General features: G+C 46.4%; 1 protein-coding gene across 1 annotated transcript; it reads left to right on the top strand.

Moving 5' to 3' along the window:
- Positions 1-44: 44 nt before the first annotated feature.
- On the top strand, positions 45-12,686 carry LOC144100836 (UBA-like domain-containing protein 2). The gene is made up of 3 exons (XM_077633726.1): positions 45-178; positions 296-364; positions 8,396-12,686. The coding sequence occupies exons 1-3, from the start codon at positions 71-73 to the stop codon at positions 8,663-8,665; spliced, it is 447 nt and encodes a 148-aa protein (XP_077489852.1). The 5' UTR covers positions 45-70; the 3' UTR covers positions 8,666-12,686.
- Positions 12,687-12,812: the final 126 nt, after the last annotated feature.

Below are 12,812 nucleotides of genomic sequence, written 5' to 3'. Positions count from 1 at the left end.
TCACTCGGAGAGCCTCGAGCGAGGCGAAAAACGGCGCAGGAGGCGGTGGGTCGTCGGGGGATCCACAGCTATGGATTCCCTTCGTGAACAGGTCATGATCAATCAGTTCGCGCAGGCTGCTGGATGCGCCAGGGACCAGGCCAGACAACTACTTCAGGCTGCCCATTGGCAGTTCGAGGTGAGCTCTGCGTCGCCCGAGATCAATCGGCGCTACCCCCCCCCCCCCCCCCCCCCTTCATCAACATGGCCACGGGAAAGCTTCCTTCATAACTCGACCGACTCTTTCATTCCGCAGACGGCGCTGAGCATTTTCTTCCAAGACGCCGCCGTGCCTGGCTGTCACCCGGCGGGCCACTTTAGCTCGGTAAGCCTCACCCAAACTCTGTCCTGTCCAACTTTTCGGTGACGCAACTCTTTTTTGCTCTTCACCACGAGTTAGTTCCGTGGACGGCGGCGACGGTGTAGCAGCTCTCCCTCCGTCCTCCTCGCTTTAAACCTCCTCGTCTACTATCGACGAGCTCCGCGTCGCGGCCGAATGTATGGACCGTCTAGCTCCTCGACACGTTTTTTTTTCGTTTCTCGATCTTTGGACTCGCACCAGCCAGCTGCAGTAGCCGCGATCCGCTGCTGCGGCATGCCTGGCATTTCGGCTTTCGCTGCGGGCAGTTATCAGTGACGCATGCTGCGAGAAAGACGGTTGTTTGCTACGCGCGGGCCGCGCTGTCATTCGCCAGAAGCGGCTCGCTCGCGCTGATAATCGACTTGACTGCACTGCCGCCGCGACCTCCGTGCCGCTGCTGGTTTTACTTTTTGGTGTCGACACGCTGCCTAAACCAACACCTTGTAATAGGTGCTGGTACCCGTAAGCAGCCCCCTCGCCAGCGTTCCGGGCTGTTGGCTAGGCGTGCTGAAACCGAGCGGTGTCGCGGGGCTTGTGTAGTCGGCGGCGCTTCGCCGCCACCAACGACGTTAAACAAACCGAGAACGGGGAAAAGAAAAGAAAAACAAGCAAAAATGGACGAAACGAAACACGCCGGCGGCAGTCGCGCATGCGTCCACTGCCGCCGTCGCTGCGTGTGTTGGGTGTAGTGCTTCCCCTTTGCGTTTCGGTTTTGCAAGCTTTTGTTGGCCAACGGATTCGCACGCGATCGCGCGTTCCACTGTAAACAAGACGACGAAGTTTAGGCGTTCGGCAGCAACACCCGACACACAGCCGGCCTATCAGTGTAAAGCGCGATCGCGGTTGTGTGTTGTGTTAATTTCTTGTGTACTCATTGACGCCGCGGTGTTCACGCGCAGACGGCGTGCTTTCATGACCTTGCTGGGGGAGAACTCTCGCGACAGAGGATGGGGGGGTCGGCGGTGTTACGCAACGTTACCAGACGCGCCGCGCGGTTCGGTGATATCTACCTCGCTGCGGCTGTTGCCTAAGCGTTGGTTGTCGCGGGCGGAAGGAAGAAAATATGAGCGAAAAAAAGAAATCGCAAAGCAGGGAAAAGTCGGTATCCGTGTGTTGCCTTGCAGCGAGTGGAGTGTTGTCGAGATTGCGGCCAGCTCTAAGCTAGCTGTTGCCGTGTTTGGTGTTTCATTGCCCGGCCAGCTGGAAATTGAGCTGTAACAGCTGCGGCCATGTGTTTGTGCGTGTGTGTGTGTGTGTCGGCATGCCGCAGTGTTTGCACTTGGCGGCGGGCAGATAAATGACTCATGACGGGCTTGTCCAGCAAGATCAGTATTTGCCTAACGGCGGCCTGTTGCTGCCCGCTTGCCAGTCTGCTCAACGTCCGAAGGACGTCCGCGCGGGATATCTCGGGCCATTTTGCCGGCTGCGAAGCAAGCTCGTTTGCTTGTATACCATTATTTTTGTTTATATACATTAAAACAATTTGTTATCTACCCCAGTAGCTTCGAGCATTATTACAGGCAGTGAAATGTACACTTATCTGGACTGCATGTAATGTCTGTTGATAATTGCATATGTCATCCTCTGTTGTCAGTCTAATCTGACAGGAGCTGCTTTGGGATGACCGATGCCATGTTGTTGTAATAGCCGGCTAGAGCGGTGGCACCTGCAACAGATGATATGACCTCAGTTTTAGGCACACTCAAAGGACTACGTAGTTACTACCTGAATCCCGTCACAAAATATGTGCCTGTGAGCCAGTTGTGTTGCTTTTCCTGGTGTATGGATTTTGACAAAAACTGTTTGGTGCTTCTCAAGAGATTGACATTCTTACGGTTGTAATAAAACCGTTTTAAGGGACATCCCTAGTGCTTGAGGCGGTCAGGTTTCTAAGCGTTAAGCTCATGTCTGCATTAAAGGCCTATTGGGAATAAATTTCATTTGGTTTAGACTGATAGATGGTGGATAACAGCTTCCTTATGATAAAGAGCATACTTGCACAGAAAACGGTGAGCATACAGGCTAGAAAAAAAGAGAGAAATTAAATTTATTAGCGCCACGAAATGTTTTCTCGGCACTCTGTGGTGACACGATGCGAGATTTTTAAAGCGAAAGCTTTACTAGGCTATGTCGGCAGTTTCGTGTCATCAAAATGTGTCCGCAGCCATTGTGGTTAACTAGAAAGGAAGAACGTCTAAAAAATGGTTATAATCGAAGGAGGAGGATGTGAAGATGCGGCGTAAGAAATTTGGTGACAATCGGATGAATACGTTCATAGTATTCCAGCGCAACAGCACATAGCCAAAGAAAAGAAGGACAAACACAGCGCTGTGTTCGTCCTTCTTTTCCGTCTTCTTTTCTTTGGCTATGTGCCGTTGCGCTGGAATACTATGAACGTGAATCAAGAATACCAACTAGGCCAAGAACTGACTCTATCGGATGAATAGTTAATTAATAGGTGGTGTCCAAAATAAATTGGGCATTGCGTCATGGCTGAGCTTTGTCATGTGAATTTGGACTTGCGGGTCGCTTCTGCGGTTTCGTTTGTATAGGCATTGCTATAGACCATTGTATAGGTATTGTATAGACCAGTCGATCGACGTGAGCACACAGCAGGTGTGAAAAAATGATAAGCGAGCTGTTACGTTAAAGTTACCCATTTGTGTGGACCCGCATGTTGCAGTTATGTTTCCCCGTTTCCTGTGTGCAGAAAGGGAGGGTGACAGCCAAGCTGATCACATTACAAAGTGATAAGAATTATTCACCACTATTCTTTTCATGCTCTGAGGCAGTAAGTTATGAGAACCTTCACTTCAGGAGAACCTAACTTAAAAAAAAAATATAGCAGTCAACATAGTCTAGCTGTACAGCACATGGGAGAATTGACATCTGAGACAAATGTTATAATACTGAGCTGTCGCTGTGCAGCAGAGCATCATTTGGAAACTGTCTAGGTGCAAACATGCATGTGAAGTAGATAAACGTTTGCGTCTCTAGGTTACATGTGATGCATCGCATGATTGCATATAGGAATATAGCACTGAATGGTTGACTTATTAATCGAGAGGGACGTTGGTGATTTCAAGAAGTGCGAAATGCTGCAAGGACGGCAGAGAGCGGTCTGGTGGTCGTTGGGCCAATTATCTGTGAGGATAAAGAGTAATAAACATGCCATAAAATTGCTATTTTTAAAGCAGCAGATTGTGTTCACTGACATCCCTGATTTTTTGGTATCTCCAGCGTCCTAGGGACGGTTTACCAAAGTCGGTTAACATTCAAGCTATGCCGCAGTGTTCAAACTAAAACTAGATGGGAATGCCTTTTGTTCAACATCGCACGAGACTTCTTCAAAAGGAACTTGTAGAAAATGCTGAAAACAACTCGGGTCAAGCCCTTGCCTTTGTGTGTGCTGGAAAAGCCGAAGCATGATTTTTTTACGCTCTACCATGCTATTTATTATAATTTAGTATTTGTCACTCAGATCTCCTGCATTAAAATCGTTTATTACATTCTGTGCTGTATAATTTGTGCCTGCAAGAGTTTTTGCAAGACAAAGGTTATATTAGATGTTATTACCCACATGACAAGAAGAGTTTCCATTAGTAGATGATCAACTTTCTCACTTTGCAGTTAAATGTAGTAAAGCTGCCGATGTGAAGAGTTAGTTTCTCTTTTGGCTGCGGTCTACTTTGTCTTTGTGCCTGACTTTGTTTATGTTGTGGTGCCTGTAGCAAAGTTGTGCAGCAGGCTTTGATGCTTTGTTTTGACTTGGGAGTTTCCATAAAGAAAAACACAAGGCAAGCTAATCTTCTACCCAGCTGCTTGTGTTGTTACTTACCTACCTTACCTTGAACACTTTGCATACAGTGCATAAGTTTTATATTTCCACATTTCTGTACATATCCATCAACAGCTGAGGTGCCAGCCATTGGGACATATGTCCGTACATTGGCTGGTGTTTCTTCTTCGACCAGCCTCCGAGCACTAAGTACACGACAGCAAAATGGCTACAGGCTCGCCTCTACTTAATGGGAAGCCACATTGATTTACATTCTGAAGCTAGTGAACATTCAAGAGATGCCATAAAACAAAGCATTTATTTTAGTACTTCTTTTTCATGTACATAAAGCAGCAACCAGCATTGGGAAATCAAGCACAGGAATTCTTAACATTCAGAGCTGCAAGTTATATGTGAATGGCATGTAATGTCCCACACCACCATATGCAGGCAGTGAAATGCATTGCGTGATTAATTTTGTGCGTGAGTGAGGTTCTTGTGCACGTACCAAAGCCTCAGTAAATGGGCGCACCTCTCTCAGTGCTGGAATAGCTGCTATGTCACTTGCCTATCCATGCCCTTGATGCACATTAGTAGAGGTTTTCAGCCACAAAGTCTAGGCACAAGCTCGGTGCAATTCGTGCTGGCAGAAAGAATACAGTAGTGCTGAAAATGCAACACATTTGTCATGCAGTTGTATTTTTGCATTACAGACGAACTGAAATTCAACTGCTTGAGACAGTTGTTATGCATGCCAGCTAGTGCAGCAATTATTCCATAAGCCATACAGAATATTCGGCAAAAGCAGTTGAGCTGACAAGAACATAACAGTAAAACAGATTGTGCACCTTTGCTAAGATTGTGAAGCATTATTAAGTACAGATTTTTGGGAGGAGCTCAACGTGCTGCATGTGCCAATTTTAGCACAACTAAAATGCGGTCTACCTTGCTTGCAGCAACAACAGCTCCGATGCAGTGCACATGAAAGCTTTGTAGACTATAAAATCATAAAATATTGCAAACTGTACGGTGTCACGTCTAGAAGCGGTACATGGGCAATGATGGACGCCATAGTGAAGGGCTCCGGATTAGTTTCGACGGGTTCTATCGCACAGCACATGGGCGCCTTTCGCGCTCTGCCGCTATCGAAACGCGGCTGCCGCGCCCCGGATTGAACCCGGGTCCTCTGAGTCGGTAGCCGAGTGCTCTAACCTCCAGGCCACCGAGGCTGGTGTAGAAAATAGTGCCTCAAGTCCTCCGAGGATTTGCATGATGCAAGCTCTTCTCTGTTGCAGCCACTTTGCTACAATGTGTGCAGCCGAGCGCCCTAACCACTGAGCCACCGCGGGGGGGATTACATCAGCAGAACTAGTTTTTCGAAAACATGTTGCAAAGCCTGACTCATACAACCTCGCTACCGCTGAAGTGCTTTCATGGCCTTTAATTTATATGCGCTGAGCAGAGTGGGTCCAAGAGTGCATCTTATAAATTAAATTGCTGAATTGCATTGAGGATCCAACCATTCTGCAAACAGAGAAGACCTGTCAGCAGCAACTCTCACAACTTGTGAAATCTTCATAAGCTGACAGCTGAGGCATCAAATGTGAAGGATGATCTAGGTTCAAAGAGCCGACCTTCAGCTGATCGAATGAGAGCTCATCTTATGCGATTTCTATGAGGCTTCAAATTTCCAGCAGCGTGCAGTAATGCCAAACTGTTCAACTGCGGAGAAGCTTTGGCAAAAGGGCACCAAGGGCGCGAGCTATTTAATAGTTGATATGGCCCGAGCTTGCCACAGTGTATACACGCGTCTGCCAAAGAAACATCCCAGAGATTTGCAGTGCTGGCTGTGTTTCTATCTTTCCTGTATTTGACATTTTGTTTTAAAGCATTCAAGTAGACTGATGTCTCTTCCCTTAAACGAGATCGGCAACCTGCTTATAACGCTTGACATTACTGTTCTTAAGATAAAAAATGAGAAATGACGACTAGAAAGTTTCCTCTGGTCATTACATCGCGAGTACAATTCAGACTCCGGCCGTGGCAGTTGCATTTTGATGGCGGCGAAATGCTAGAGGCCCATGTACTATGTGTTGTCAGTGTACGTTAATCAACCCAAGGTGGTCGAAAGTATTTGGAGCCCTCCACTGCGATGTCTCCGGCAGCCTGAGTCACTTTGGGACATTAAACCCCATAAACCATAAACAAAATTTGTGAACTTGGGGAATACATCGAATTGAATGTGGTCAAGTGAACATTTCCCCATGGAGAGTTCACCCGGTATTAAGAGCTGCCGGCTGTGCAGTGCCCAGAAACCATTGTTCAATTGGAATTCTTTCCGTGCAGTTCTGTCATTAGTTCAGTTTTTAAGAAGTGTGAGAATTGACTTGCAGCTGTGACTCTCCTATGCTTTGCTGATATGTCGGTATTTATTCATATCTCTCTTCTGTCCACATCATCAGCCCCTGCTGGGCTTTTTCTTCTCACCTCTGCCAGCGCAGATTAGCTGGCCAGAGAATCATCACTCTAGTTGGCCTCTCTGCCCAGAATTGGAACTCTAATATTAAGAGATTTGGTGGGCGGTTATGAAAAGTGGTCTACTAAGAGATTAAAAGATCCTATAGTCGACTGCTAAAGGGATGATTAAGTGTCTTGCAGAAGTAAATAAACATAATACATCAATTTTTTAACTTGTGGACCACTTACATGAATACATCAGAATATAATAAGAACTTGATAAAGATTTAACAAACAAAATTTTATATATGCAAGAACATTGTAAGAAGTATTGACTCTGACAGTGTTGACAACATTAGCAAAGTTGGTAGCAGACATAGTTAACTAATGTACTTTGGGCGATGTTTTTGTCCTTTTTAAGCATGAAATGCATTTAGCTCTTGTTGGCACACCACGGGAGACTTTGGTGTCAGAATGGAGGGTGAACACTAAGGCAAGCATGAACGAACTTTGGCGAAGCTCTCGGGCATCCCCTTATGCCTATGTGCTGTGCTTGCCACCATTGCTGCACATGCACAGCTCGTCACGGTGTCTGATTGAAAGAAGAGGCATGCTGCAGCCCCAGTACCTCCCAGTCATCTGGCATGCGAGTCATAGAAGCTTACACAAATGGGCACTTGCTGATGTACTAGTTAGCATGCAATAAGTGTGACAGTAATAGTAACAGCATTGCTAAAAACTGGTTTAAGTTCATGCGGAGCAAAGCACGAGGGGGAAAGCAAGGCATTATAAAACTGCAGTGCACGCGAAACAGTTTGAAACGCTTACAAGTGCACACTTATGATGCCATCCATGCTGCTGGCCTTGGGCATATGGAATGATAATCAGCTGCAAAAGAGAAGAGGCACTGGGTGGGAGAAAAGTTGGAACCACCACCTGAACTATCCAGCCTAACTGCAAACAACCATGAGGTGTTCGTACTGAGTCTTCTATCAATCTAGATCGTTCGGCTGCTAATGTCAGCTTTCACTGACTAATTTTCATTGCTCTCTTGTCACTTTTCATTTGTTCATACTTTGCTGGAGAAAATAAGTTTTGAGAAAAAGAAAGGCACAGTATGGTAACTGTCTCGCTTCTCATTGGGCAAGTCAACTGCGCCATGAGAGAAGAGAGGAACATGTGCTTAAGGAGAGGAGGTGGCGCCAGTGCACACTGCTCGGCCGAGGCAAAGGTCGTTGAGGTCGGTATACTGCCTTCTGGGGCTGCACACCAGAAGGGGGAAAGAGCCCTAGACTAGAGTGCAGCTTCGACCATCTATGAGATGCCCTAGAACTCAGTATACCTTTCCTGAAATGCCTTTCGTGCTTACATCAATTCTAGACGTGATTGACTGTCAATCTTTTTTTTAAAAAAACAATGTAAACCCGCCCCAGTGGCCTTAGCATTTGACTGCAGAGCCACCGAGGTAATGACCAAGGTCCTGGGAATGAATCCCTGCCACGGCAGCTTCATTTTGATGGAGCTGAGGTGCGACAACGCCCATGTGCTGTGTGATGTCATCAGCGCACATTAGACAACCCCAAGTGGCCGAATTTAATCTGAAGCCCTCGACTACAGCGCCTCTCGCAGCCCATATGTCTCTTTGGGACGTTGCACCGCATACACGATACCGCTTAAAACAGTGTAATGTGCGTGAATTTTGTAATATACGATGTAATGTGTGTGAAATGTCTCTCAATTTCTTGTTGCTGTTCTCACAGATGTGTACGCCCGCCAACACACCGGCGACTCCACCCAACTTCCCCGAGACATTGCTCTCGCTGTCCAAGCTGTCTGCGGCCACGCCTCCAACAGGTCCGAGTCCCCTGCAAGGCAGCCACCAGTCCTCCTCAACGCTGCAGGGGGGTTGCCAGATGATGGGCGCCCCAAGCCAGTATCCTCCGCAGCGGAGCGTCGGCCCTTCTCCACAGGGCCGCTGCTACCCAATTAGCACCTCACCTTCATCGTCCTCCATGGAAGCTCAACGGTAGACACCCCTCTCCTGCCGCCCTCTGTTGACGGTGGAAGAGGAGTCTCCTCTCAGCGTCAAAGAGGGGCAGAGAGGGAGCAGAGCTGCCCCGTGCCGACGAGACAAGCCGTTGCTTCTTCGTTGCTGTGGTGACCGCTCCAAAGGGGAGCGGCGGTGCGTCTGGACATTCGCTCGGCGATGGGGCTGCCGAGAAGGCGGGGGTAGGCACCTGCGAAAGTAGCTGGCGCTGGCATCAGAGTCGTAACACCTCTTGAAAGCGGTGGTGTGTGGCTGGTTTGTGCTAGGGTAGGGAACAGGCCTTTTGCATGTGCAGTAAGCTGCGATTGCCATACAGGCATCAGCAGATGCACGGTGTGTTGGAGCCGCCACACCCCTGCGGTGGTGTCGGCCAGCACTCTCTAGAGCACTGATAAGTAATCATGCTGTTGCGATTCTGTTTGTTTGTTTGTTGTTTTTTTTTTTAAGCTGAGTATTGCTTACTTGATAGCTAGCGACTGGAGGGATTTCAAAGGACTCAAGTTGTTGGTCGCTGCACATACCACTGTGGCAGGCAGTCTTGAATTGGTTCCTTGACCCTGGCAGTTGCGGCGTATGCCGTCAAATTTGGCATTTGAAGCATTTGCGTGGCGAGTGTAAGCAGTGGTGGAACACCGTAATGCATTTTACACAGCCCAGATGTGTCCATTCATGCATGCCCACACAGATGGTTATGTCCTTCAAGTCGGGCTGTTTAAATAGGCAAGGAATTTTTTTCTTTTTTCTGAAGATCATTCGCTTATCTACTCATTTGCTTAACTTATGGGAGGTAGCATTCGACCTTCCCTAGGTGACTAATGTACGTACCAGGTGGCAAAGGTGTTTTTGTAAGTTCAAGCTCTCTACCGTTCCTGTCACCTGCAGATTCGACCGTATTGAGAGGGAGCTTTTTCAGTAAGTTTCAGCATGTATGCTTTATAAAAGCAATGTGTTGAGGCATTTTCTATTTAATCACTGATGCTCGAAGTTTAGCATCTTTGCACAGACGGAGAGAAACAATTCCGCCTTGTTCTACGCTGCAAGGTCTCCTCCTTTTACCGTTCATTCTAGACGGTCCAAAATGGATGCGACACAGCTGCAGACGACACCACCGTGCTGAGGTGTTCGAAAAGTGGATTTCCCTCCTCCTATCTCCGTCTTACACTTGAGGGCCGAGGAAGGTTGAATGCGCTGAAGGAGCGTGTTTTTGTTTGAAAAGCTCCATAGGATAGTGACAGTTTCGTCGAATGCTTCAGTGGGCAGAATTTGTGGAGGCTGTGTTAACAGCAAGTGCAGAAAGAAATCTTCTTTTTATCTGTGTGTGTTTGCATTAAACCCTGACTTTTGTTGTTGCATTTCTCCGTTGGTCGGAAGTGGTGGATTGGGCCAGTATTGTTTAGAAAAGTTACACTGAGACAGTGTGTGTTTGTGTTTCTATTTTTATTTTTCTCTCTTCTTCAGCGAGCTCTCTGTTCGCACCCTCTTTTTGTTATAGCTATGGAGCAAGCGGAGGTTTTTGCTTGTGCGCCTCGGCAGTGAAATGAGGTTAGCTGCATCTGTTGCGAATTTAATGGTGTGTGAATAATACACACTGTTTCGAGACTAGATACCCGCCCTCTCCCCATTTGCTGAACTTTGGGGATGATAATGCCATGTGTGACACACTTTTATTCTCTTTGTTACTATCTTTGGCTATTTTTGACATCAATGCAGTGGTATGTCGGATTTGCGTGCCCGCTACAGAAACTCTTTTGCATGTTGGAGTACAATGATGTGAAATTTGAATTTGTGTGTTACTCCGGTAGTCACGCACACATCATAAATGCTTACAAATGAGTTCTCGTTGTGTTTTGTTTTTCCACTTTGCAATAGGCAAGTCGCTGCTAGTGCTCTTGCTAAATATGTTAAAGAACTGATAACTTCATCAAAATGAAACACTTCACTGTGTTAGTTTCTGAGACATTCGAACTTGCTGGAGTTGCCAACAGCATGGCGAATAGAAAGGAAATGAATGTAATGACTTGCAGTGTTTTGTAACATGCGGCCATCGTGCAAGTTGTCATTCTGAAGTCGCAGCATTCTAAAGCCCTACGAGCTCAAATTTGTTGTACTGAGTGGTGGTGCCACCATGGCAAGGCTAAAATGCCATTTTCTAACTATTGTTGAAGCAGTGTTAGCATATTCGCCACTTTCACATACTCGAGTTATTTATTAATTTGATCAAACTGGTTCCAGTTAGACATGCATGTAGCTCCAAACTCGCAGTGATCATGACTGCTGTTTAGAAAAACATTCCAAGATCGGCAACGTCATTTCCTTTATTTTGGACTAAAGACAACAGCTAAATCTCACCTTTTCTTTTTTCCTTAATAATGCTTAGTACAGGAAATCTATTGCTACTTGCAATTACTTCTGGAAGGGAGTGAAGATCGGGCTACATATACTTTGTTTAGCAGGCAGCACACATTTACTCTCTGTGGCCTGTGTTAAACCTCTTTCTTTTGCTTCTACTTGTCTGAGTCATCAGCATTTGAAACTAAACCGGTTTGCAAGAAATGTGATACATGTCACGATGGCTGATAGCTGCTTTCGCTGCCTGCGTTACAGGTCAGACCACTGACGCTTCTCTTTATTATGAATTTGCCCAGTCTGTCAATATGATGCTTGTTTTGCTATCTCCCAGTAGCAGAAGCATGCAGTGTGCAATTATTGACTTAAACTAGTTGAACTGGTCTGAACCCACACCAACTGGGCTTGGAAGCTTAAGCTTGACACGCAGCTGCGAGGTGGCGCTGTTGTCTGCATGGTTGTGACCCGTCGTAAGCGAGTCCGATGCTACCAGAAGCATTGCGCCTGTCTCTTAATTAAGGCTGCACACACGATTCTGCAAGTTGCCTAACAATGTGGCATGTACAGTTGGCTGTGGATGACTTGGAGCTGTTTCTGCAGAGTTGCTCACTAGTAGATTTATTCTTTTTTAATTTCGCCAAGTACTTGTCTCTCGTGATCATCAAATGACCGTACATGTGATGTTACCTGAACTCCATAGCATGTTTTCATTCCTTACTAAGGGGAGTGTTTCATCATGTGCTAGAGATAGAGAAGGCATGTGTGAACTGATAGCTTGTTGCATGCAGAAAACTGTCTTTGCATGGATATTCCTGTCTGTCTCGTCTGGCAAAGGAGGTACTGGGATTGGTTTCGCAGGACTGTGGTGTCCATTTCAGTATCATGGTGTACCTACCTATTGCGGTGAAGCGTCATGGTACTGAGGTGGGTACCATAAGATGGATAACGCGGGGTACCCTCCATACATCAAAAGTATCCACGGTATTGAGGTGCATAGCATGATGTGCCCGCCTCAGTACTATCATGCCCCTCAGTACTGTGATGCACCTCACCTCATCACTTAGGCCTCTGGTAACCCAGCTAGAGCTCCCTCAGCATGTGCAATTCTTGTCACACAGTTTGTTTCTCTCAGTATTCAATGTGCTTATGTGCCTTGGAGCAGTTGACAACCATAACATGCACAGCTTTTTGCAGGATTTGTCGTGTCATTATGTTTGCCGGCATGTCTTCTAGGTTTTGCTGTAACATAACTTTTGGGCAAGTCCAGGAATACCATTGTGCATACAGTGTTGCGTACAGAGTATAACAGTGGGTTAACTTGCGTGAATGAGCACACCAGTGAATTTCTGTGAAAAGCAATATTGTGTGTCGCAGTATTGATATGTACCTATATATACATAGCGTAATGTGAGAAGACTGATTATTCTAACGATGCAGATATTTTATTCAAAATAAACTATGAGCTATTTTGTGTCCAGCAATTGTAGTCACATCAAAATGAGACTGCTGTTTGGCAGTTTAATGAAGTTTTAACCTTCCATGTCTAGCTTTTTGTTACCAATTCTAAGAGCCCGTAGATTGGAAAGGGAAGTTGTGAAAGGATGGACGTATGCACGAGTGTTCATTGACTGAATAAACGCAGTGTCTTGTCACCGTCAGTTTGGTGCCAACGGCCTTTGTTTCTTTGCTTCACTGATCATCGAGACATCAATACGTTGCCCTGTGCTGAAGAACCCTATCATAAAAATGCAGCATTAAAGGTGCCAAATAAATTCTTGAGCTTG

The sequence above is a fragment of the Amblyomma americanum genome, chromosome 8, assembly GCF_052857255.1.
Source record: "Amblyomma americanum isolate KBUSLIRL-KWMA chromosome 8, ASM5285725v1, whole genome shotgun sequence".
Lineage (NCBI taxonomy): Eukaryota > Metazoa > Arthropoda > Arachnida > Ixodida > Ixodidae > Amblyomma > Amblyomma americanum.
This window is presented reverse-complemented; position numbering and strand designations above follow the sequence as displayed.

Excerpts from the sequence above, each read along its gene's own strand:
- LOC144100836 (XM_077633726.1), top strand. The coding sequence starts at position 71 with ATGGATTCCCTTCGTGAACAGGTCATGATCAATCAGTTCGCGCAGGCT. Across the intron at positions 179-295 it reads CTGCCCATTGGCAGTTCGAG|ACGGCGCTGAGCATTTTCTT; the intron begins GTGAGCTCTGCG and ends TTCATTCCGCAG. Across the intron at positions 365-8,395 it reads CGGCGGGCCACTTTAGCTCG|ATGTGTACGCCCGCCAACAC; the intron begins GTAAGCCTCACC and ends CTGTTCTCACAG.